This window comes from Heterodontus francisci, chromosome 10 (genome assembly GCF_036365525.1).
Source record: "Heterodontus francisci isolate sHetFra1 chromosome 10, sHetFra1.hap1, whole genome shotgun sequence".
NCBI lineage: Eukaryota > Metazoa > Chordata > Chondrichthyes > Heterodontiformes > Heterodontidae > Heterodontus > Heterodontus francisci.
This window is the reverse complement of record NC_090380.1, coordinates 74,818,871-74,843,878: the sequence shown is the minus strand read 5'-3', so window position 1 is coordinate 74,843,878 and position 25,008 is coordinate 74,818,871. Positions and strand designations below refer to the sequence as shown.

General features: G+C 39.7%; 1 protein-coding gene across 4 annotated transcripts in view; it reads right to left on the bottom strand.

Moving 5' to 3' along the window:
- Positions 1-25,008, bottom strand: part of tbx15 (T-box transcription factor 15) — a 90,720-nt gene that overhangs the window by 25,795 nt on the left and 39,917 nt on the right. For all 4 annotated transcript variants that reach the window (XM_068039918.1, XM_068039920.1, XM_068039919.1 and 1 more), the window contains 4 exons: positions 23,262-23,363; positions 17,829-18,000; positions 12,116-12,283; positions 9,067-9,131 (listed from right to left, as the gene is read on the bottom strand). In XM_068039918.1, coding sequence (XP_067896019.1) covers positions 9,067-9,131; positions 12,116-12,283; positions 17,829-18,000; positions 23,262-23,363 — 507 coding nt within the window. The remainder of the gene's footprint in view (positions 1-9,066; positions 9,132-12,115; positions 12,284-17,828; positions 18,001-23,261; positions 23,364-25,008) is intronic.

Genomic DNA, 25,008 nt, shown 5'->3' with positions numbered 1-25,008 from the left:
GATGTCTTGCTGCAATTATACAAGGCCGTGGTGAGACCACATCTGGAGTATTGTGTGCAGTTTTGGTCTCCTTATCTGAGGAAGGATGTTCTTGCTATGGAGGGAGTGCAGCGAAGGTTCACCAGACTGGTTCCTGGGATGGCAGGACTCACGTATGAAGAGAGATTGGGTTGATTAGGCTTGTATTCGCTAGAGTTTAGAAGAATGAGAAGGGATCTCATAGAAACCTACAAAATACTAACAGGACTGGACAGACTTGATGCAGGAAGGATGTTCCCGATGGCGGGTGAGTCCAAGACCAGGGGTCAGTGTCTAAGGATAAGGGGTAAGCCATTTAGGACTGAGATGAGGAGGGATTTCTTCACCCAGAGAGTGGTGAACCTGTGGGATTCTCTCCCACAGAAAGCAGTTGAGGCCAAATCATTAAATATATTCAAGAAAGAGTTAGATATAGTTCTTAGGGCTAAAGGGATCAAGGGATGTGTGGAGAAAGTGGGAACAGGGTACTGAGTTTGGATGATCAGCCATGATCATATTGAATGGCGGTGCATGTTCGAAGGGCCAAATGGCCTACTCCTGCTCCTATTTTTCTATGTTTCTATATGAAATCCTGATCTATAGGGTCAGCTTTCACAAGTATGCAGCTCTACTTTTATACTTTTTCCATCAATCCAACACCTGTCGCTGCACTCTCCAATCACTTCTCCAACTTTATGACTTGAATGAATCAAAATATCCTCCAGCTTCTTCCCAGCAAAACTAAAACCATCCTTTTTGGTTTCAGGCATTAGCTGCATTTTTCTGTTTTTGACTTGATCAGCCATCCCAGATGCTCTATCAGGCTATCAAAAGGTGCAGAGCTTTGGTATTTACTTGATCCTAAGCTTATTTTTATCTTCCATATCTATATCATTACCAATTTTATTTTATTTCAGCAACATTGCCAACCTTTGTTCCTCCTCTTCATCTATCTCCTCGGAAATCCCAATCCATGTCTTCAACATCTCTTCATCTTTCAGATGCCCACCTAGCTGATGACCATGACTTAATCATCCACAGTTATAGCTCATCCAAAAAGCTCAGCCTGCATCCTCAGCTATACAAAGTATCACACTCCCATTGTCCTGCCATCTCCATATTTACTGTGTCACCATGAGTTAACTATAAAATTCTCAACCTTATTTCCGATCCCTCTGTAGTCTTGTCCCACCGTATTTCAATGATTTCCTCCAACCTTCAGTTATTGCATGTACTCACTGTTCTTCTAACATTAAGCTGTTCCTTGTCCCACTCAATCTATTGCACCATTGATAATCGTACAATTAACCCACCCATTGGAACTCTCCGAGCCAAGCACATGGTTTCTCCACATCATGACTGCATCTTGTTTTCAAAGAATCTTCTCCAATCTTATTCCTTTCAAATCTCCCTTATTTGCCCTTTATCCTCCTACTCAGGATCCACTGTTAATTCTTTTTTTCCTTTAATGTCACGCTTTTTATATCATTCATCTCTTTCTCTTTGGCCTCCTTATCTCGAGAGACAATGGGTAAGCGCCTGGAGGTGGTCAGTGGTGTGTGGAGCAGTGCCTGGAGTGGCTATAAAGGCCAATTCTAGAGTGACAGGCTCTTCCACAGGTGCTGCAGAAAAATTTGTTTGTCGGGGCTGTTACACAGTTGGCTCTCCCCTTGCGCTTGTCTTTTTTCCTGCCAACTGCTAAGTCTCTTCGACTCGCCACACTTTAGCCCCGCCTTTATGGCTGCCCGCCAGTTCTGGCGATCGCTGGCAACTGACTCCCACGACTTGTGATCAATGTCACAGGACTTCATGTCGCGTTTGCAGACGTCTTTAAAGCGGAGACATAGACGGCCGGTGGGTCTGATACCAGTGGCGAGCTCGCTGTACAATGTGTCATTGGGGATCCTGCCATCTTCCATGCGGCTCACATGGCCAGGCCAGCTCAAGCGCCGCTGACTCAGTAGTGTGTATAAGCCGCCTCGAGGACTTCTGTGTTGGAGATACGGTCCTGCCACCTGATCATCATTCATCACCAAGCCATCATTCATCTCATAAGACTTTACTGCAAAGTCTTCCTACTAATGAGGAGTGCTGTAGAAATGCAAATTTTTGTTATTGCTAATAGATCGTAACAGGACATTAACATTAGATTTGATTAGTCAAAGGATTCGACGCCTCCCCAATATCACATATTGTAACAGAATTGCAGATTTGCTTTTTTCTTTTCAAATTGAGCATTTGCTTTATGGTCCAGCTGCCCTTATTCAGATTGTTTAATAAGTGAGGAAAGCTTGAATTATTTTGCTACTCTGGGTCATCACATACTGGTCTATACTCAGCATCCCATAAAAATAATTCAATCAGGCTAACTTCTGCTAAGTCTGTCCACTGGAACCAATAAATATTGCTCCAGATTTTACAATAATAATAATTAGGTCACCAGCGCTCACTTATTATGGGGTCAATTGAATGACAATTTCTGGCGTCCGCACATGCGCAGTTAAAAGCGGAAATCCGGAAGTTGCTGTCAGAGATACCCTGCTCCCCAACAGGGGGTGCTGTTGCAGTTCTTGGCTCGTCATTGAAAAGACGACAATGGGGTGAACTTCCTGTACTTGCCCACCAGTCCAACACTAAAGATAGCTGAAAGTTAGAGCTGGTGTAATTCAGGTGTATGTGAGTTTTTAATGGTGTGCTAAGTGATAATTACTGATGAACAACCTCCCTGAGTTTTGTTCCATCAGAGAAAATTAATATTGGCGATTTAAAAAAATACAACTTTTAATTGTTTTTGTCTGTTTCTTTTATCTTTGTTAATTCCATCTGTATTTCCGAATCTATATTTCTCTTTCTGGAAATCATTTACATGTAATCATTATTTTCTGCTTGATTCTTTGATGTTGGACTGGATTCTTCAATCTGATTTTTGTTTCTCGTTCTGCTTACAGATGCCACAAATACCCTGTAGAGGGCATTGCTCTGGAAAAGACGCCGGATTTGAGGCAGAGTACGCTCAAATGCTGGTCAAAACTTTGTAGGCAACTGTCAGCGAGGTGAACACCACCACTGACTGCAAATCCTGGGCTATTGAGAGGAATTATGGACTTCATGATATTTAATTTCAATTCAATGTAAAATATAGGTTGAGCAGCAAAATTTCAATAAAATTACAATATCATAACTGCAAAAAACAGCCAACTAAAATGTACAAACTGTTCCAAAAATTTATGGTGCCACTTTCATGTCAATGCAAAGTAGTTCTGGGTAAGCATTCATTCAAAGTATATATAGGGTTACATAGAACATTCAGCACAGAAACAGGCCATTCGGCCCAACCATTCTATGCCAGCGTTTACGTTCCACTCGAGCCTCCTCTCATCTTTCCTCATCTAAATCTATCATCCTAACCCTCTATTTCCTTCTCCCTCATCTGTTTGTCTAGCTTCCCCTTAAATACATCTACACTATTCACTTCAACCACTCCCTGTGGTAGCGAGTTCCACATTCTCACCACTCTTTGGGTAAAGAAGTTTCTTCTACATTCTCTACTGGATTTCTTGCTGACTACCTTATTTTGATGGCCTCCAGTTATGCCCTTCCCCAAAAGTGGAAACATTCTCTCTGTATCCACTTTATCTAACCTCTCATAATTTTAGAGACCTCTATTAGGTCACCCCTCAGCCTTTTTTCAAGAGATCCTTTCCTGATATGAATACCCACACATTTCTGGTATCATCCTGTAAATCTTCTCTGCACCCTAGAACCAAAGAAAGAGGCCATTCAGCCCATCGTGTCTGCACCATCTGCTCAATCTAATCCCACCTTCCAGCACCTGGTCTGTAGCCTTGCAGGTTACAGCACTTCAGGTGCAGGTCTGGGTACCTTTTAAATGTGTTGAGGGTTTCTGCCTCCACCACCGATCTGGGCAGTGAATTCGACACACCCAACACCGTCTGGGTGAAAAGGTTTTTCCACATGTTCCCTCCAAACCTTCTACCAATCACCATAAATCTGTGCCCCTGGTAATTGACCTCTCCACGAGGGAAAACAGGTCCTTCCTGTCTATCTAGGCCCCTCATAATTTTATATACCTCAATTAAGTCACCCCTCAGCCTCCTCTGTTGCAAGGAAAACAACCCCAGCCTATCCAATCTTTCTTCATAGCTGCAATTTTCAAGCCCTGGCAACATTTCTGTAAATCTCCTTTGTACTCTCTCCAGAGCAATTATGTCCTTCCTGTAATGTGGTGACCAGAACTGTACACAATACTCCAGTTGTGGCCTAACAAGCATTTTATACAGTTCCAACATTACACCCCTGCTTTTGTATTCTATTCCTTGGCCAATAAAAGAAAGCATTCCATAAGCCTTCTTCACCACTTCATCTACCCTCTCGAGTGCCTCTATATCCATTTCATAATATGGCAACCAGAAGTGCACGCAGTACTCTATGTGTGCTCTAAACAAGGTTCAATACAGGTTTAGCATAACTTCCATACTTTTCAATTCTATCCCTCTAGAAATAAAGCCTGGTGCTTGCTTTGCTTTTTTTATGGTCTCACTAAGCTGTAGCACAACTGTTAGTGATTGGTGTATTTGTACTCTGAGATCTCTTTGTTCCACTACCTCACTTAGACTCACACCTTTGAAGTAATAAGTGGAGAGACATTCACATAGTTCCTACCAAAATGTATTACCTCACATTTATCTGCATTGAACTTCATTTGCCAATTATTTGCCCATTCTGCAAGTTTAGTAATGTCCTCCTGTAATTTTTTGCACTCCCTCTCAATATTGACTATCTCCCCAATTTGGTGTCATCTGAAAATTTAGAAATTGTGTTTTAGATTCCAAAGTCCAAATTATTAATGTAAATTGTGAACAGTAGTGGTCCCAGCAGAGATCCTTGTGGAACACCACTTCCCACCTTCTGCCACTCTGAATAACAACCCTTTACTCCCACTCTCTGCTTTCTGTCTTGAAGCCAGCTCGCAGTCCGTTCTGCCACTTGTCCCCTGATTTGGCATTCTCTGACCTTATTCATTAGTCTATTATGGGGCACCTTATTGAAGGCCTTTTGAAAATCCAGATAAATTACATCTACTGCATTACCATTGTCTCTCTCTTACCTCCTCAAAACATTTGATAAAGTTGGTCAAGCAAGATGTTCCCTTTTGAAATCCATGTTGACTGTTCATTGTTGTACTTTACTTTTCTAGATGTTCTATTTCTTTGGTAGGGATTCCATTATTTTATTACCACAAATGTTAAGTTGACTGATCTATAATTCCCTGGGCATGTTCTGTCCCCCTTCTTAAATATAGGAAATACGTTAGCTATCCACCAGTCCTCTGGAACACCTCCACTCAGTCCACAAGCATAACCCTGAGCTTCCGGTTGCTTGCCATTTTAATTCACCACCCTGCTCTCATGCCCACATTTCTATCCTTGGCCTGCTGCAGTGTTCCAGTGAAGCTTAATGCAAGCTCAAGGAACAACAACTCATCTTCCCATTAAGTACTCTACAGCCTTCTGGACCTAACATGGAGTTCAACAATTTCAGAGCATGACTGACATTTTTTATCACTTTTTAAAATTTTATTTAATTTTATTTTTCACCATGTGCCTGTCTTAAACTTGTTTTTCATGTTTTATGCTTTCAGACAGAGCTGTTCATTATTGTATCATTAACATTCTCTCTGGACTAATGCTTTGTCTTTTACTACAACAATTAGCACTCTCTTTGCCTTTTATTCTGTGACATCTCTGTCATCTAATCTCTCCTGCCCTCTGCCCTATCACACACCTTCCCTTTTGTTCTTCTTCCCCCCTCCCCCCTTTCACTTGCTCACATTTCTAACCTTTGCCAGTTCTGATGAAAGGTCACAGACCTGAAAGGTTAACTCTGTTTCTCTTTCCACTGATGCTGCCAGACCTGCTGAGTATTTCCAACACTTTCTGTTTTTATTACCTCTGCCACTACAATTTTTTCGAATGAATTATTACAAATGTGTACTAATGCCTCTGTGATCTCTTCTCTTGATTCATTTAAACTGTGTGGATGCAATGAAGGAGCATCACAATAATAACAGAAACTTATATTTTATATTTTAAATGTTGGAAAATGTTCCAAGGCACTTCACAAGAGCATTAGCAAGCAAAATGTGACAGCAAGCCATTGAAAAAGATAGTTGGGCAAATGATCAAAAGCTTACTCAAAGACATAGGTTTTAACGAGTATCTGAAAAGAAGAAAGAAAGATTGAGAGACAGAGAGGTTTAGGGCAGGAATTCCAGATCTTAGGGGTCTTGGCAGCTGAAGGCTGCCATTAACGTGGGAGCATTTACCTTCTCCGAAAAATTTTTAAAAATGGAAAGTATAAAGTGATCATTTAAAATGCAACTTTGCACCAGCTTGGAGTTATATTTATCCAATCCAATTTCAAAGCAATGTCAGGCAGACTCCTAGCAAAACTGGTTTTAATGCATTCACGACTTCCATCAGTAAGTACCTGAATCCTCCTATTCTTCATGTACACGCTGTCCCTGGAGGCAAACCACCAACTTCTCAGAGACAATTAGGGATGGGAAATAAATGCTGTCCTTGCCAGCCAGGCTCACACCACAAGAATGAATTGAAAAAAATCATCAAAAAACAAGTCAGGTTCCACATGTACCCTGATAACACCCAGCACTACCTCAGCACCACCTCTCTCCACTCCTCCACTGTCTCTTGGATGAGCAGAAATTTCCTCCAAGTATCAAGAAGACTGAAGCCATTGTCTTTGGTTCTCCCCCCATGCCCCCAAAAAACTCCATTCCCTAACCAATGACTCCATCCCTCTCCAAGGCAACTGTGTAAGGCTAAAATAAAAACAAGAAATGCTGGAAATACTCAGCAGGTCTGGCAGCATCTGTGGAGAGAGAAGTGGAGTTAACATTTCAGGTCGGTGACCCTTCTTCAGAACTGGCAAATATTAGAAATGTGAAAGGTTATAAGCAAGTAAAGTGGGGGTGGGGCAAGAGATAACAAAGGAGAAGGTGTAGATAGGACAAAGTCACAGAATAACTGACCAGAAGGTCACGGAGCAAAGGCAAGCAATATGTTAATGGTGCATTGAAAGACAAAGCATTAGTACAATGGGGTGTTAACGGACTGAAAATTGAACAGCAGCAAATACAAACACAAAAAAAAACAGTGGGTAAGCAAACTGAACAAACTAAGATGAAATGAAATAAAATAAACACACAAAAAAAAAGAAAAAAGAAAAAATAACTAAAAATAAAAGTAAAATGGGGGGCCCGTCATGCTCTGAAATTATTGAACTCAATGTTCAGTCCGGCAGGCTGTAGTGTGCCTAATCGGTAAATGAGATGCTGTTCCTCGAGCTTGCGTTGATGTTCACTGGAACACTGCAGCAATCCCAGGACAGAGATCTGAGCATGAGAGCAGGGGAGATGGTTGAAATGGCAAGCAACCAGAAGCTCGGGGTCATGCTTGCGGACTGAACGGAGGTGTTCTGCAAAGCGGTCACCCAGTCTGCGTTTGGTCTCCCCAATGTAGAGGAGACCACATTGTGAGCAGCGAATACAGTATACTACATTGAAAGAAGTACAAGTAAATTGCTGCTTCACCTGAAAGGAGTGTTTGGGACCTGGGGTAGTGAGGAGAGAGGAGGTAAATGGGCAGGTATTACACCTCCTGCGATTGCAGGGGAAGGTGCCATGGGAAGGGGATGAGATAACTGTGCTCCTCTAATTCTGGCCTCTTGCACACCTTGATTATAATCACTACACCATTAATGGAAGTCGTGAATTCATTAAAACCAGTTTCGCTAGGAGTCTGCCTGACATTGCTTTGAAATTGGATTGGATAAATATAACTCCAAGCTGGTGCAAAGTTGCATTTTAAATGATCACTTTATACTTTCCTTTTTTTTTAATTTTCGGAGAAGGTAAATGCTCCCACGTGCACTCTCTCCTAACATTAGCTCCCCAATGAGGGAGCTCTGAGCATATATGCAAGCATATAGGTGCTTTGTGAGTGGCCTCACTGAGGCTCATGCGATGCAGCAGTTAACAACTCCTCTCTACTGATTGAGCTATGTACTCCACAGCTACCCGTGGCTGGTTAGATTGCTCGGTGCCAGTTGCTGCCGACTGGACCAAAGTCAGTGACAAAGGAGCTCTGTGCATGTGTGCTTGAACACAGTGGTGTTATTCCCAACTCCAGTTAGTTTTAAATGTTTGCAACGGGGATGGGAACGTTAGCTTTCTACTAACATTAAAAAGTCAGACATTTTTCAAAGGCCTCACGAGGTGCCAGACTGTTGATTATATGAGACGTTACACCAGTGCTGGTACTATACCTGGTGCCAGACTATCACTGTATTTAGTGATGTTTGTGCTTAACAAGGTGAGTGTTTTAAGCCTGAGATTTGACTCCCAATTTATTCTGCCATTTCCAACTTGATATGCACCCGAAACCTCTTTGCAGGGATGTGAAAGTGACACTGTAACTGCAGCCTGAAATGAGTGAGGGTTTTGTTGAAATAGTAGTTCAGTGTAACTAGTATCACTACAGTATTACAGATGAATCGGAAAAAATCCTGTCATTTTGTTTTCAAATAGCTATTTTGTTTTTACAATTACAATGCGCGCACCGCATTCTTCTTAGCGACTGTGTATTTCCTCCCAGCTTCAATAAAAATGTCAACAGGGGAGTTGCTCTGACTGCGATTACAGGCACGCAGGAGATGTTAGGAATGGCCAGTCGCCAGCATCGCTGTGAAGGACTGATTCCCGGGTCCATATAGTCAGCAGAAAAAAGCTGTGGCTCTGCTTATTTCAAGATAGTAAAAACTGAACAAGCTGCCAGCGCACTCCTAAAAACGATGTAAATATTAACCATACCTGACCATCGCTTGTTGTGTACGGGCATCCCTCATCTGTACAGCACGTTTATATTTCGGATTAAAAGTGCAACGCGCTTATCTCGATTATGTTTTGAATTATTCATTTGAAAGGATTTTTAAGCAGTGATTCCTCACCTGTTTCTGCCCGAATCGCGGAATCCTTTTGCAAATGGATTTCTGTCGATCTTCAGCCTTGTAATCTGGAAAATAAAGGAACAAATTCACCTTTAAACCGCGGAGAGATGGTTGTGGGCAGGTGGAGAGAAACACTATTCTGGTTTCTGTGTAAGAATATATCGGGGAAATTATGGATGTATTAACACGCGCTTTATAATGGAACTTAGTTTGAAAATAAACTCCCAAAGTCAAATGACCATTAAATAATAAGTGAAGCAAAAGAAATGAGAATGTTTTGTGTTACAAATGATGTCGTTATTAAAATAATCTCGAATACAACGGATTGGTTGGCGCCAAGAATTGTTTTAGTAAAGAAAAACAATGAACGTGAAATGAGATAAAGGGGATTTTTTTTCCGGAAACTGTAGTTAAAATATTTTAGCTTATTGAACCCACCAAACCATTCTCCTCAATGACATCAATAGCAATATCTTACAATCATTTATACCGTTTAAACGCTTCAAAATAGTTCAGATTTCTAGGTTTTTCTGCAGTTCGGTGGTTGATCTTTCGCATTTAGGAAAAGGATGTGAGTCTGAAAAAAATATGCCCTTAAAATACTCATAATGGGAGGGTTTAAAATGTTTACATTGATTCATTTTGTGGACTTCGTTTATATTAAATAAAAACTGTACAAGAAGCCTCTGGATCAGCTTTAAGAATTTTCCAAAACTGTCCCAGTGACTGGACAGGAATCGTGTCCGCCTCCCCCATCCACTGCACCACATCCCACCCAGCTGCATTCTGTTACTGAGCGCCCGAGTGCTCCTAGAAAATACAGCCTTGGTGTCGGGGAAATATTGCGGGTAGTATATGAACGGTAAAATACTATTACAATTCCGAAATGTACATGAAGTTCTGTTATGTAAAGTTCTGTTAAGTCTGGTCCAGAGTCCAGAGTCCAGCGAAGTGAGAGAAGCCTGGAGGAAGCAGCTCACACCTTTAAGTTCAAATTAGGCTGGGATATAACTGAAGTGATGTCAAACTTGGTGGATCAACATATTAAGAATCGAGACACACCAGTGGCTGCTTGTAAATTAAAAAAAATCTGAACCATTAACAGGGAAGAAGAGAGCTGTTTTTTTTCCGTAGGCATTGGTATGAACATATAGATCTTTCTCCTAATTCTGAAAACCGGATTTGTAGCGGGACGATAGTCAGGCTGGAATAAATAAAAAGCGAAGTGCAACAAAACAACAATTAAAGGTACCAAGACGGAAAATCACTCCTAGCGTTCGCCAGAGAATACGGATTTACGCCATTTGATGACCCTTGTTGATGTCGTTTCAAAGGAATTATTGTTTAAAAGAGAAAAAGTCCTTTCGGGGGCGTGCGACTATTACAGTCTTTAAATCGAAAAGGGTAAAAAAGCCTGTGGAGTTTCTCTCGGCAGCCCGCACAATTCCAGGGCAATTAAATAACCTTCCACCACTCAAAATACTTGAAATCGTCTTTGAATTAGAATGAAACTTTCAGTTTAAATATTTTACCAACGACTTTTCCCCAGGAGGAAATGAGTGCTCACATTAAATGTTTGAAATAGTTAAAATTGTGTGATTATTTTAAAGCTCTAACTGCCACGGTAACAACCTCCAAACAGAACATCAGGACTTTCCGTCTACTATAAGTTTGCTATGTATAAAAACAGTTTGTATCTGACCAATACCACTCCTTGTCTTTCACAATAAGCCACCTTTTTATTTTATTCATGTTGCGGTAAAAAAAAATAATGAAAGGAATCCGCTTCTCATTTTCAAACATTCGAAATGGTCTTGAAATATTTAGGTATTCTTGGTGGATCCTGTCCGTAAGGGTGTTTTCTCGAACTAGTTAAGAACATAATTTAAATGACTGCTTTAGGCATTGAAGGGAATATAAATTCTTTATTTCTCTCTAACCGCATACCACGTTAAGTTTGCTTAAATGTCTAAGAGCTAATATAGGTGTGACACTTCGAAAGTTGTTCAATCATATTCAAATTTGCTCAGCTATTTTATACAAATAAACTAAGAATGATGAGAAAAATCTCGCCTATAATAAGGAGTTGGAAAGGATTAGAAGAGGAATCTAGTTGCGGAGTGAATGCACTAAGGGAAATGGAGAGAAGAATCGTCCTTCTCTACAACTGCAAGCGAAAATCTTCCTTTCGTATTGGAACCGTTACTTTTTTCAATTGCGCAGGATAGAATTTTTCTTTGTTTTGATGTTCTACCATAGCAATTTTTACTTTGATATATAACGGCGTTCAGAAACGTCTTTTGAGAAAATAAAATATAAAAGTCATGGAAATATATATTTGTTTACTCGTTCAGCCATTTATTTAAAGAGCCAGGAGTTTCAGTAAAGTCTGCGGCGAAATATTTGAAGATTTCTAGACACCATTTTCCAGCAACGTTTATAACATTCCTGTTGGTCTGGATTATCAGCTTGTATAGTCAAGGAAGTTGTGTCGATTATAAAATGTATTTCTGTTTTATGCCTTTCATTATTTCAGTGTTTAACTTGTAATAATTAAATAGCTATCAGTTACTGTAAAGTAAATCTTGTATATAGTAAAATATCAAAATGGTTAGTAACAAGATTGGCTTTTTAAGCAAACTTTAAACCTAACTGCAAGTAGTAAGAACAATGAATGAAAAGGTCTATAATTTCACATTCATAATTGATGTGTTTATGAAGCGTAATTCTATCCAGAGGGGAGTTCAGAAAAAAATTCTGAAAGATAAACACAGACTATCAGTAGTTTTCATGTTCCTATTTTTTTATTTAAACACGAAATATTTGTTCCGTTATGATTAATTGCAGCCAGTTTCTTTGACGACAAACACGTAAAAAATTAATCGCACGCATTTTCCCTTTCTCAAGAATTTACTACTAGACAGGATGCATATCTGTCAGCTTCCAGTCACCCTCACTGGAATTCGAAAAATAGATTCTGTAAATTATTTTGTCGACAAATATTAAAAATGCATCCTTTCTGTATAATATTTGATGACAGGAAGCCTACCTGCTGGTTCTGATATGCTGTTACTGTAGTGAAGACGGTCTCCGGGAAGGTAAACGTTTTCACCCCCTCTCCCCCAGGCACTGGTTTGGTTGGGCACAGCTCGCTGCTGAAATCTTTTCGGATCACATGCACCCGCGGCTGGTATTTGTGCATGGAATGAAGAATTATCTGTTAGAATTGGGTGAGGGGGTTGGCGGAATGAAGAATAAAGACAATTATTTTGTTTTTATATGAGGCAAGTAAAAATAGAGGCAAAGATGGTTTATGTTGACCTGTAATCGGACAGAAATGCAAGCAAAAACATTACATGAACACTGGCTAAATCATCACAGCATGATCGGCGTTGCACTCGTTTCAGATAACAGCGCTTTACAAACATATATATGGACAAAACATATCTATCACTTGACTGCAATTGAAAGCGTCATTTTCTTCCAGTTAATCCATTAAAATAATAGGATAATCGAATAAAATCGATTTAAATATCATTAAATAGGGCACAGAATACAACAACAAGGTAGTTATTATAAATCTGTATAAAACACTGGTTCGGCCTCCACTGGAATATTGTGTCCAGTTCTGAGCACCACATTTTAGGAAGGATGAGAAGGCGTTTGAGAGAGTGCAGAAAAGATTCATCAGAATGGTCGCAGTTACGTGGGAGAAGCTGGGTTTGTTTTCCTTGGAGAAGATTGAGGAGATTTGACAGAGGTGCTCAAAATAATGAGGGGTCTGGACAGAGTAGATAGGAAGAAACTATTCCCATTGGCCGAAGGATCCAGAACCAGAGGCCATTGATTTTAAGGTGATTGGCGAAAGAAACAACAGCGACATGAGGAAAAACTTTTTTACACAGCCAGTGGTTCGGATCTGGAATGCACTGCCTGAGAATGTGATGCAGGAGATGCAATGGGGGCCTTCAAAAGAGAACTGGACAATTATCTGAAGAAAAAAATGCAGGGCGATTGGAAAAGGGCGGAGGGGAAGGGGTGTGTGAGTTGCTCTTGCAGAGAGCTGGAACCGACAGGAATGGCCGAATGGCCTCCTTCCGTGCTGTAACCATTCTATGATTCTATAAAAAGGATGAGAAGTTTTAAACAGAACTCTCACGATCTAGGTAACAATGTGATTCAATTGGGCAAACACGAATATTTCAATCTTTTCCGAGTGCCCATGGCTACCATTACCTTGACTAAAATGTGCACAGATATTAATTGTGTTGGAAGATGAAACGCGCTTTCTCGGCAGATTTGGCGGGCGCTGAAATGCTTTATATAGTGGGAACTGTGGGAGCGATATTTCAAAGAGTTGTTCAGCTTTAACTGACGCAACTGATTGTAACCAATTCAATCTAGTTTTAGATTTGTCACCAATATAGCCATCATTGAGCAAGTGGTACCCGAATTAGTCGGATACTTGCTCAACTCTGCATTAAGCGGTCAAAAATCTCGGTGCCAGATTATTAACGATCTTTTAATCCCATTGAAATGACTAACAGGGTCAGTTCATGATTTCGAAGCACAGTATAATTCTTGGATAACAAAAACAAGAAACGCTGGAAATACTCAGCAGGTCTGGCAGCATCGGTGGAGGGAGAAGCAGAGTTAATGTTAGAGCTCTGATCGTGAGTGATTTGCTTCGATCATAAAGTTACAACTTAATTCCCAGCCAGACTACAATTCAATGAAACTGATTTGTATGTGAAAAACATAACTCTGCCATGACATCTATTTCCTTGCGTTAATAGGACCTGGAGGAGGACTAGTTGAATACGTGGCTGCTGGTGAACATTGGGGAACGATGGCCATGGCGGTTTGGGACAGACTGGAAGTAAAAGCTGCTCTTCATTATCTTGGTATGCCCCAATGTATCTTCATAGGAATTTAAAGTGAAACTTGCTTGTAAACGCCTTTTGCGTTCATTATTTTTACCTAATTCGTTTCAATGATAAGTACTGGGCCAAAAGACTTGCGGTGCTAAATTCACGTTGCATTTTTTTCTTACAACAAAAGGCAGATTCGTTTGCTTGACAAACCATGGCGCATTACCAAACGACTTTGTGGCTAGGTCCACCTATTAGATGACAGTCAACGTAATTCAAAAAAAAAGGCGCAGTCCCTTCTCAGGTCTTGCTGCTTTTATGGTTATTATTGTATTTTCAACAGTGACGGGTAAACATCTGTCTCCTCTTTCACCGTTTCAGTACCACTCTACTACTACAATCATAAAGAGGAACAGCAAGGTACACCACCTGAAGATGCAGCATCACTCCAATACAGGAAAAGAGAAGTGTTTCCAACGAACTGGGACTGAGACTCAACTCGGAAACCCAGCCATTCAGCAACAAGCCAGGCTGGCAGAGGCTGTACCAGTCGTTGATATTGCATTGTTTTCAGGCCAATGTATTAGGAGAGGAGACCATAACAACCATTATTAAATACAAATAAATAAACCTCAATCATCTGTGGAAAGTAGACTTTGAATCAGTGGGGTGCGGGGTCGCACCCCAACCAGGAAGAATGTTATATTTTAATTGGACAGCATAATTAGTTGAAAATGGCGACCATCTGTAGCTTGTTGTACATAAACAAAGAAAATTAAGCATATGTCCATATGCTGTCAATTATTTAAATAATTTGCAGTGTCAAATTAATGACCTGATGTCTAGCTAAACTTATTGTACTGACATTCTTAATTACCGTGAAGTTTACATTAGAATTTCATTACATTTATAAAGTGAATTTGTAAATGTTTATTTTTATAGCTTGGCAAAGTGCATTAAAATATTACTGTTTGCCCTCTGTGATCTGACTTGTAATTCAATCCAGACAAAGAAATTAGGTTTGTTCTCCTTTTTTGATGAATCTGGTGTATAGTTGATTGGAATACAATCCTTTTACTTCAGGAACCTAAGTTTAGTACAGCCCAGAAGTTGGGAAGCTCTTCTCCCTCTGTGCAAAGGACTTGGCAGTACAGTTTATTGGAACACTGTACCCTGTGGTATGATTTCAGATCTAATCATGGCAGATGAAGAAATATTCTGTTTCCATGATGGATGGAGTGATGATACCATTTTCTTAACTTCTGCCTCCTTGACTCCAGCACCATGGAGTCCAGCCCAAACAGAGAGAGCGAAAGTTTCCTTTCTCTGAAGGAAAAAACAAAATAATTTCTCCAAAGAGTTTAATCAAAGTCCTGTGAAATGAGTTTGGCAAGTCTCAGTCCAGTTCCAAGTTGGCATGTGTTCAGTGTAATACTCACATTTAGAACTAGTAAGCATTTAAGAAAGTATTTTCTCTTTATATATGTTTTAAATAATCAAAATAAATTAAATAATATACATTTTGTGCTGATGCAAACAAATTTTGTTTTTGAGTCATTGTGAATTATATAGCACAACTGTGGTGAAAATTGCATTTTAATAGACATAGTAAAACCCACCACTTCAACTTCACATTGTAGCTGAAATAAAATGAATTTTAAAGTTTCAGGTCCGTATGGGTGTAGTATATTTCTATCCTGGTGGAAAACAATGTTTTAAAATTGCCATGCCTGTCCTAGAAACTTTATTAATGTACATACATTATTTTTAATGTAATGAGAGATATCCAGAATGTGCTATCATAACATTCTGCTAAACAAGACCCAGGGGTAGAATCTATGCAGGTGCTCAAACATTGAAACATAGACCTCTGCTGTCAAGGAGCTCAGTGCAGCCCTCAACAGGGCTTAGCCAGCAGTGTTACATGAGTCTTCCCATTCTGCTTTATGCCATACAGATATGACAACCAATTTTACTTTGGATTGTAACTGTCTGTTTAAAGATTGAACAGGAAGGGTCACAATTTATATCATATTTCATACAATACCTTTCCTTAACATAATTAAACAGAGATCTAGAACAAAATATCACCATGCATGATATCATACACAAATATGTTAATCTGTAGTGTGAAGAAAATGCTGAATAAAAGCATCATGTGAGGATTGGGCAGTGCAGAAGACTAGACATTGTCCTTTGACTTCTGGAAGCTGGATTGGCATGCACCGGATACGCACAGTGTAGGGGTTTCTTTTTTTATATAACAACTGCTAGGGAATGAGATTTGGCTGCCAATCCACTTCCCATTTGACATAATCCACGGCATAAAAGTATTCATAAAGTCAGCACCAACTGGCATCAACTGGAAAATTATGCTTTTGGAGGAAACAAGAGTAGAAAGTATGGAGAATGGAAAACACCACTGCTGCAGCACAGAGTATTCTTCAGAAGCTGGAGCTGAGGCACATTTTGCGAATGGAAGATTTGGATCACATCTGGTCTGTGCTATTTTTGACCTATAGTGGGCTTGGTTCCATCACAGAGTGCAGAGCAGTTTAAGTTTACAATTATTCCCTGTCCATTGGTTTTAATTTCAAAAATAGTTTAATGCTGAAAAGAATAACAGTGGGTCTTTTTTTTTAGAAATGAATATACCCCATACAGTTTATCACTATCGATTTATGCTTTGTGAAAACTATTCCTACAATTTGTATCACAACTCTCAAACACAGCATTTGAATAATTTGGTGAAATTATGGTTAAATGCAGTTGTCAGAAACAACCAAAAGTTGCTTACAACTAGATATCCATATAGTGGATTGACTGTACATATATTTATTAAGCTAAGAACAAATAGATCTTGGTTAAAGTATGCAAATTAGCAGGAGTTTTTTTATATATTGTGTATCAGATTTGTACTGATCAGATTTGAATCTATTTGATAGTTTTTTAGTGATAGTATGACTTTTCACAATATGATTTGGAAACTTCAATCTGGAATCAGGTAAGAAAAAGTCTGGAAAATAAATCAGTAAAATGACATTAGGCCAGATTTTATTCTGGCGGTGGGGGTTCTGGCAGCTGGCCGGAAGGCGGGGGGAGAACCCAATTTAACGGTGGCCGGCAATTAAGCTCCTGCCGTCGGGGACACCGTCCCTTTAAGGGATGAGCGCCTGGCTCCAGAGCTGCTGGCCAATCAGAGGGCCGGCAGCTGTGCAGTACCGGCAGTGCCACTGGGAGCAGCGGCCACTGCTGGTATTGCAGGAGACCTTCAGAAGAGAAGCGTTCCGATACCCTGGCATTTCCGATCTTAACCTCTCACTGCATACAACAGATTTTCCTCATGTCGCTTTTGTTTTTTTTTGCCAGTCATCTTAAATCTGTATCCTCTGGTTCTCAATCCTTCTGCCACTGGGAACAATTTTTCTTTATCTCCTCTGACTAACTAGACCCCTCTATCAAATCTCCTTTCAACTTTCCCTTCTCGAAGGAGAACAACCCCAGCTTCTCCAATCTATCCATGTAACTGCAGTTCTTCAACCCTGAACCATTCTTGTAAATCTTTTCTGCACCATCGCAAAAATCTTCACATCCTTCCTAAAGTGACAGGAACTATGGAATAGAAATACAAAAAATGTTAACATGTAGCTGAACTTTAAAATCAGTGGTGAATGATTACAAAAGTAATCCACTAATGACTTTTATGCTGTGTTTATCAGTGTGCTGTGCGCCTGCTCATTAACTAATTAATTAATGTCAGTGGCCATTAGTCTGAGTAAATTTGCTCAATGGCTGAACAACATTGTCCAGTTTTGCAACAGAAGCATTCGTATGAAATGAGATACTTCAGTAATAACAATGTCACTAAAATAATAATTGTTATCTACATACATGTCCTTGATCATCCAACTCATTGTTTGTAAGTTTGAGTTTATCAAAGCTGATGACTTGTCGCATCCATGTGTCCCCAGAAGCTAGAGAATCCGGATGGATGTACACCCGAGGAGGCACTGGTGAATCAGCATTCCCAGCCACCATCCACTTTGAACTGTGATAAACATATCTGCAGTCAGAAAGGAAACAAATAAGAAAATCAGTAAACCTTAGTGGAATCTAGGACAACTCATTTCCATTTGCCTTTGTATCACAGGATTGGTAATTGAAGCTAAAAAGAGTAATTAAGTATCGTTTATGATCATTGGTGACTTGATAGTGAGGGCAAGCTAACAGCTAGATCTGAATGCAAACACATTTTTGTTTGTTGAACATTCAAACTAAGAGGTTTAAATTTATGTAGTTTGCATGTAATTATGCTGTGTGGCCACTAAAAACTCTGATAGTGAATTTTTACTAGTTGTGAATGTAAAAACTCATAATCAGAATCTTCTGTAGCCATTACAGCAGAGAGCAACAAAAATAAGCTTATAGCAACATTATTATATTAGTTACATGCCCTATTACTTGTCCTTGTTCTTCTTTACTTCAGATCCTCCTGTCCTCAGGCACAAACAGGCACAATGATTAAGAAATTTTAATTGCCTTATGTAAGTTGAAAAGAATCATGCTACAATGTGCAGGAAGGCAGTTCTGCATTTTTCTAAGCTGTGAGTCTCAATATAGAGCAAACCACCAGCTCTGAAAAGGCTGTGGCTTGCCATTGAAGGGGTGTTTGTTTTATTTAATTTGCCCTATACTGAAAGGGGGTGTAAATGTATAGCTTTAGAGAGATTTTTCTTTTCCGGGAGGACTATGTTTAAGACTCCTTCATTGGAGTTTTGCAATAGGCGAACAGTGAAGAAAGGCGATATTCTTTGGTACCAAAGACCACCCAGCTATTACATTTGAGGAACAAGTTGCATGGGTGGATATAGCGAAGTGACGGAATGCAATTTTTGAGTTTGGCACGCCAGGGAGAAAATGTGCAAAGTGTTCAGTGACATCAGATAAAGTACCAGGGTAGGTGTAGTCACCTTTATAGATACAGTTATTCTTCATCTATAGAAAAGTGGATCCAACCTTATGGAGATAGCATGCAAAGAACATTTATTCCTTTTTGCAACACTCCTTCATACAACATAAGACATAAGTGCAATGAACACAGTGGCACAGTGGTTAGCACCGCAGCTTCACAGCTCCAGCGACCTGGGTTCAATTCTGGGTACTGCCTCTGCGGAAGTTCTCCCTGTGACAGTGTGAGTTTTCGCCGGGTGCTCCGGTTTCCTCCCACTGCCAAAGACTTGCAGGTTGATAGGTAAATTGGCCATTATAAATTGCCCCTAGTATAGGGATGTGGTAGGAATATGGGATTAGTGTAGGATTAGTATAAATGCGTGGTTGATGGTCAGCACAGACTTGGTGGGCTGAAGGGCCTGTTTCAGTGCTGTATCTCTAAAATAAAAATGTTACACATAGTAGTTCACCATTTAGTTCTGTCAGCAGTAACACAATTGAGGTAAACCAGCAAAGGCATCGCATGGGTAAGCAGGTGGTTTGGGCAAGGGAATGCTATTTGGGGTGATTAGGCAATTACTAACATCTTCCTAAATGTGTTTTACTTACAGCTCAAGGCGACACACAACCACCAAGAAAGGACCAGGACAGGCAAAGAACAACCCATTATAAGGAGATGGTGATGGCTCCTTAGAGCCATGGAGAGGATCATCAAGAGCAAGTTTGGAGATTTCCTGCCACTGCTTACCAAATATCCTCCATTTATTATTTTTTCACTTTCATAATCCTCACAGCAACATAAATGGCCTTTAATGTAGGAAAATGTCCCAAGGTGTTTCACAAGAGCATAATCAAACAAAATGTGATACAAATAGGCAAATAAATAGATATTAGGAGGGGTGACTAAAAGCTTGGTCAAGGAGGTAGATTTCAAGAAGGCTGTTAAAGGAGGGGAGAGAGGTGGAGAGATTTATTAAGGGAATTCCAGAGCTTATGGCCTAGATTACTGAAGACATGTCCATTAACGGTGGGTTGAAGGGAATTGGAGCATGTGTAGGAGGCTAGGGTTTGAAGAGCACAGAGTTCTCATTGAGTTCTAGGGCTGGAGGAGGTTACAGGGATTTGGAGGGGCATGGCCATGGAGAGACTTAAAGACAAGGATGAGAATTTAAAATTTGATGATTGCTGCTTGAAATTCCTGTCATACGCTTGACAGTAACTTGGGTGGTAGCATGGACCTCATTTTATCAGAGCTCATCTGCAGAATGCAGATTTCTAATTAGGGTCTTGAGTCATGATTGCAAAGGGCAGCCCTGGTTTTCAAAAAGTCATCCATTCATTCTTGCAGACTGTCAAGTAAGGTAGGCATTGTGGACTGTTGCATAACAAAAATCTCATGGCACTATCTCTGAAACACGGAGGTGGTGAAAATAGGTCTCCTCTGATATACCCAAATAGGAGTGATATGGCCTGTAAAGATCGACCATTGGGTACTAACGGCAGCCAATGGTGACCCTGAATATTTTTTCTGATGAATTACTTGTCTTCATTCAGTCATGCAGCAGCATTATTTCAGGTTTGTTGAATGTAATTTTATTGCAATTGTCAATACTTCAGTGAAGCTTTACTTAGCAAACTGACAACTTCAGCAAAAAAGACAAAAATGCACAAGGGGAATAAAGACTGCAGGATCTTTAAATGTAAAAGTAAATAAATGCTCACTACCAAAGTAATCTTTTCTCCAACATTAACTGAAACATGAGAAGCCTTGCTCTCAGAATTAAGCCAAAGTAGGTCAGGCAGACAGATACCCATTTTATATGGACAAAGATGCATGCTGAGGCAGAGCCTTGACACTATTGTAAAATTCAGAGTGAGACTTAATTTAGCTACTTTTATGATTAAATGTAATCTGTGCTTGCTTATAGTACTGCCCCTTTGTGCCCCAAAACTTGCAAGTCATAAAATACAATACGCAATAAATCAGGTGTGTGATGGAATGTCTGATGTTACAACTTGCACATGTCATAAGCAAGGCTCAGTGCTGCCAGCGGATGCTTGGTGAACCAGTTGGACCACATGTAAAAAGTGTTCACGGGTCCATGAGTTAGATTAATTGTTTACAAAATGCTGATGTTGCTGCCCACACATTATAAATCTTTTAATTTTAAAAACAAGTACTCTCTGGACACATATATGCAGACCCGCAATGCAGCACAATATTGAGATTTCAGCCAGAAAACATAAATAGGTACTGCCTGGCTGAAACTCAGAGATGCTAAGCAATATTCATTGTAAATTATGTCACCTGTGATATAGGGCACCTCAAGTTCACCACAATAAACCAAGCTAAAATCAGTTACATAAAACATGTTAAACTAATAGCAAAATCAATTGAAAAATTACATCATCATATATATTTGAAGTGATATTTCATTTTGACTATTACAGTGAAATATTCGACCATTATTCACATATTAGACATATTTTAGTTTGACAATCATTTGGAAACATCTTAGAGGAGCAAATAATGAAACAGTCATTTGGTAGTACAGAACTTGAGTATTGCTGGAAATAGAGACATGTTGTTGAAGCTTTTCATCTTGCACTCATCAGGACAATTTGCAAGAATACCAATGTAAAGGAAAGCAACACATTTATACTGTATGAGAAGAGAGTGCTCATTGGCTGGCAAGTGAACTCTAATTGGTAGAGGCATTGCCATGGAGAATGCACCATTTTATGGTGACTGGAAGTTAACTGCCCAGCTTTGTTTGGAATTTAAACCAGGCAGATTGTCTCAGATTGGTCAAGGCATTGACCTGAGGAATGAACCAGCGAATGGCTGTCACTTACTTTGTTTAGCTGAAACAAGTGCAATGTGTGTACATGCTCTTTCTGTCTGCAAAGAACAGGGCCCTGTGTATCAATATATGTAGCTTCCAGTACGCACAAATGCGCCACACTGCGAGATCGACTGACAATCTTAAATTGGTTGTCAATGTAAATCCTAGCACACCGCCTAAGGAATAAAGGCCCCCTTGACGTAAAATATATAAAAGGGGCCTGGGGTATAAAGGCCACCTTATAAAGAGAAAAAAACGAAAAGAAAAAAAAACGGGGTTAGATACAGAGTAAAGCTCCCTCTACACTGTCCCCATCAAACACTCCCAGGAAAAAAAAATTCCTAGCACACCGAGGATTATTTAGCAAATGTTTTCCAATTGCGGAAACACATCTAATGTTGGACACTGTGTTTTGAGTTTTGCAAGCACGGGCTGGTTGGGTACAGCCTGTCTCGTGCCTATTGTGAACAGCGGAAGGGACATGTTGTTTGATACGATCTGCCAGTTGTTATGATTGGGTGAGGAAGGGGTCTCAGTCTCCCCTCTGGCGCCTTTCCTAGTTTGGCCGTAACAGCCAAAACACTGTGTTTTTAAAAGTTAAACCCTGTTACGGACAAACCAGGAAAGGGGCCAAAGGGGAACCTGAGATCCCTTCCTCACCCAGTCATAACAACTGGTAGATCATATCAAACAACATGTCCCTTCTGCTGTTCGCAATAGGCAAGGTACAGGCTGTACCCAACCAGCCCGTGCTTGCAAAACACAAAATGCATTGTCCAACATTAGATGTGATTCCGCGATTGGACAACATTTGCTAAATAATCCTCAGTGTGCTAGGAATTACGTTGACAACCAATTTAAGATTGTCAGTCGGCCTTGCAGTGTGATGCATTTGCGTGTAGTGGAAGCTACATATATTAATACACAGGGCCCTGTTCTTTGCAGACAGAAAGAACATGTACACACATTGTGCCTATTTCAGCTAAACAAAATAAGTGACAGCCATTCGCTGGTTCATTCCTCAGGGCAATTCTTTGACCAATCAGAGTCAAGCTGCCTGGTTTAAATTTCAAACAAAGCTTGGCAGTTAACTGTCAGCCACCATAAACTGGTGCATTCTCCATGGCAATGCCTCTACCAATCAGAGTCCACTTGCCAACCAATCAGCACTCTCTTCTCTTACAGTATAAATGTGTTGCTTTCCCTTACATTGAAATTCTTGTGAATTGTCCTGATGAGTGCAAGACGAAAAGCTTCAACAAAATATCTCTTTTCAGCAATACTCAAATAATGAAAACCAACCCTATAAAACAGAAATGCTTCATTAAGATTTGTGGAAACTGATTTTAACTTAGACAATGTTCCTATTGAAATTCTCCTTCCAAAGTACTTCCTTCTCTTTCAAACAAATGGTATCTACATGATTAAATGATCATGGAATAACCAGGTTGAAACCCAAATTATTGGACTGAAATTAAAATACATCCATACAGTTAAATGGAAATGGCCCAACTACTGTGGAACATACCGATATCTCTTGTTATCGACAGGAATTATATCCATTGCTATGTAATATTGCTGATGAGGATCCAGCCCTGTGATCTTCACTCTAATTGCAGGGAACATTCGCCTGTGAATACAATTAACAATGTTTTGTAATTACAATGAGTTAGTTCAAAGGTTGTATATTTCCCTTCAAGCCCCTCAAGCCTTAACCACTCCCTGACTGAGAGTACAAACATGTTGCTAAGTGGCAGAGGAGTGGGTGCTGAACAGCAGTCTGGGAGTTGACATCTCTTCCATTTTCCCTTTTCTTTCGGTTTGTGCACTCCACTGAGAGGAAATGAGGGGGAGGTGTTCTCCACCAAATATTTTGGTATAAGTTATGTTCCCCTCTTCCTCCACTCAAATCTTAGAAATGCTCAATGTCCCCATTAACACTTTTATATATGGTTGCCTTTCTGACAGTAGAGAAACATCTCTAGTTTCCCTCATTGTATCTGAAAATCTTAAAGCGTGAGAAATTTTTGAATGTTAGCTCATCCCCTCTAGAGCTAGGTTTTAGAGTTTGGCTATTATATACATCCTGAGAAGTAATGTTCAGTAAAAATCAAAATTGCTTTTACCACATAATGCTTTGGTCACTAGCTGTTATTCAAAGCTCCGAACCCGATAAAGGTTCGAGTTTTATTAATGAATCCTTGATCAGTTCCATACCAATAGCACAGCATAGTATGAAGCTTTATGACACTCAATCAAAATAGCAGTGTCAGCTTTGCTAATTACTCCTAATGAAAATCAATAAATCTGCTTCAACAAGTAAACTTTCCTTGGTTCTGAATGTTTTGTTTTGATTTATCCCAAGCTGACACCATGGGACCTTCTGAACAGTTGGACAAGTGAAAATGGGCCTAGTGTTTTAGTATGTATCCCATTTATTACCCCAAGTGTCCTTTATAAATTACAACATGTTCAACAACATAATACAGTGTATCCTGGATGTAGAAAACTATATGTAACAGATCCTTGGAGAGAAAAATAATAGGATGCAAATTGAAGATAAAACAATAGTAAAAGAGAAGAGCAATTTTTTTTCATTTACTCCAGTTCATATAATAGGAAAATTGAACTTATTTGGAGTTTCCTTTGGGAAATTGGTATTTGGTAAAAGCCAGCATTATGTTTTTGCACCTTAGAAAAGTATACAAAGGGAAACTTGTTTCCACATAATTGAAAGTTTGAGTCCAAGAAGGGTTAATTCTGTTTGAACCTGATTTGCAAGCTGTCCATTCTTGTACGGATTCAAATTCATTTTCAAAGGGTTTTTGAGTACCAGTCATTTTACATATGGCCTGTTGAGCACAGAATAAGTGGTGACATGTATGCATAATGCAAGAGAGTTGTGTGCTCAGAATTCATTGCAATGAAATTTAATGCCAGTTTGCATTTTCGCCTTTGCCCTCAGTCAAAAAAATTCAACAAGGGAATAACTGAAAGTGAAATTGGATGGCAGAAACAGTTTAGGGAGGGGAATTAAAGGCCTATTTTTATTAACTTTGACTGCCTCAGGGATTTCCTTCCTCTTTAAACTTTTCAATATTATACTCTTATATTTAGTTCTGAATGTAATCAGTGCAGGGTAAGATTCTGAAAATTATTCCTTGAAATGGTCAGCAATAACTATGTCGTTATTTCCCAATCCTTTTCCAGATATATTTCAATGATTTGTTTGAAAACATTTTCAGAGTAATGCCCTGTTCATACTGTTTACTTGC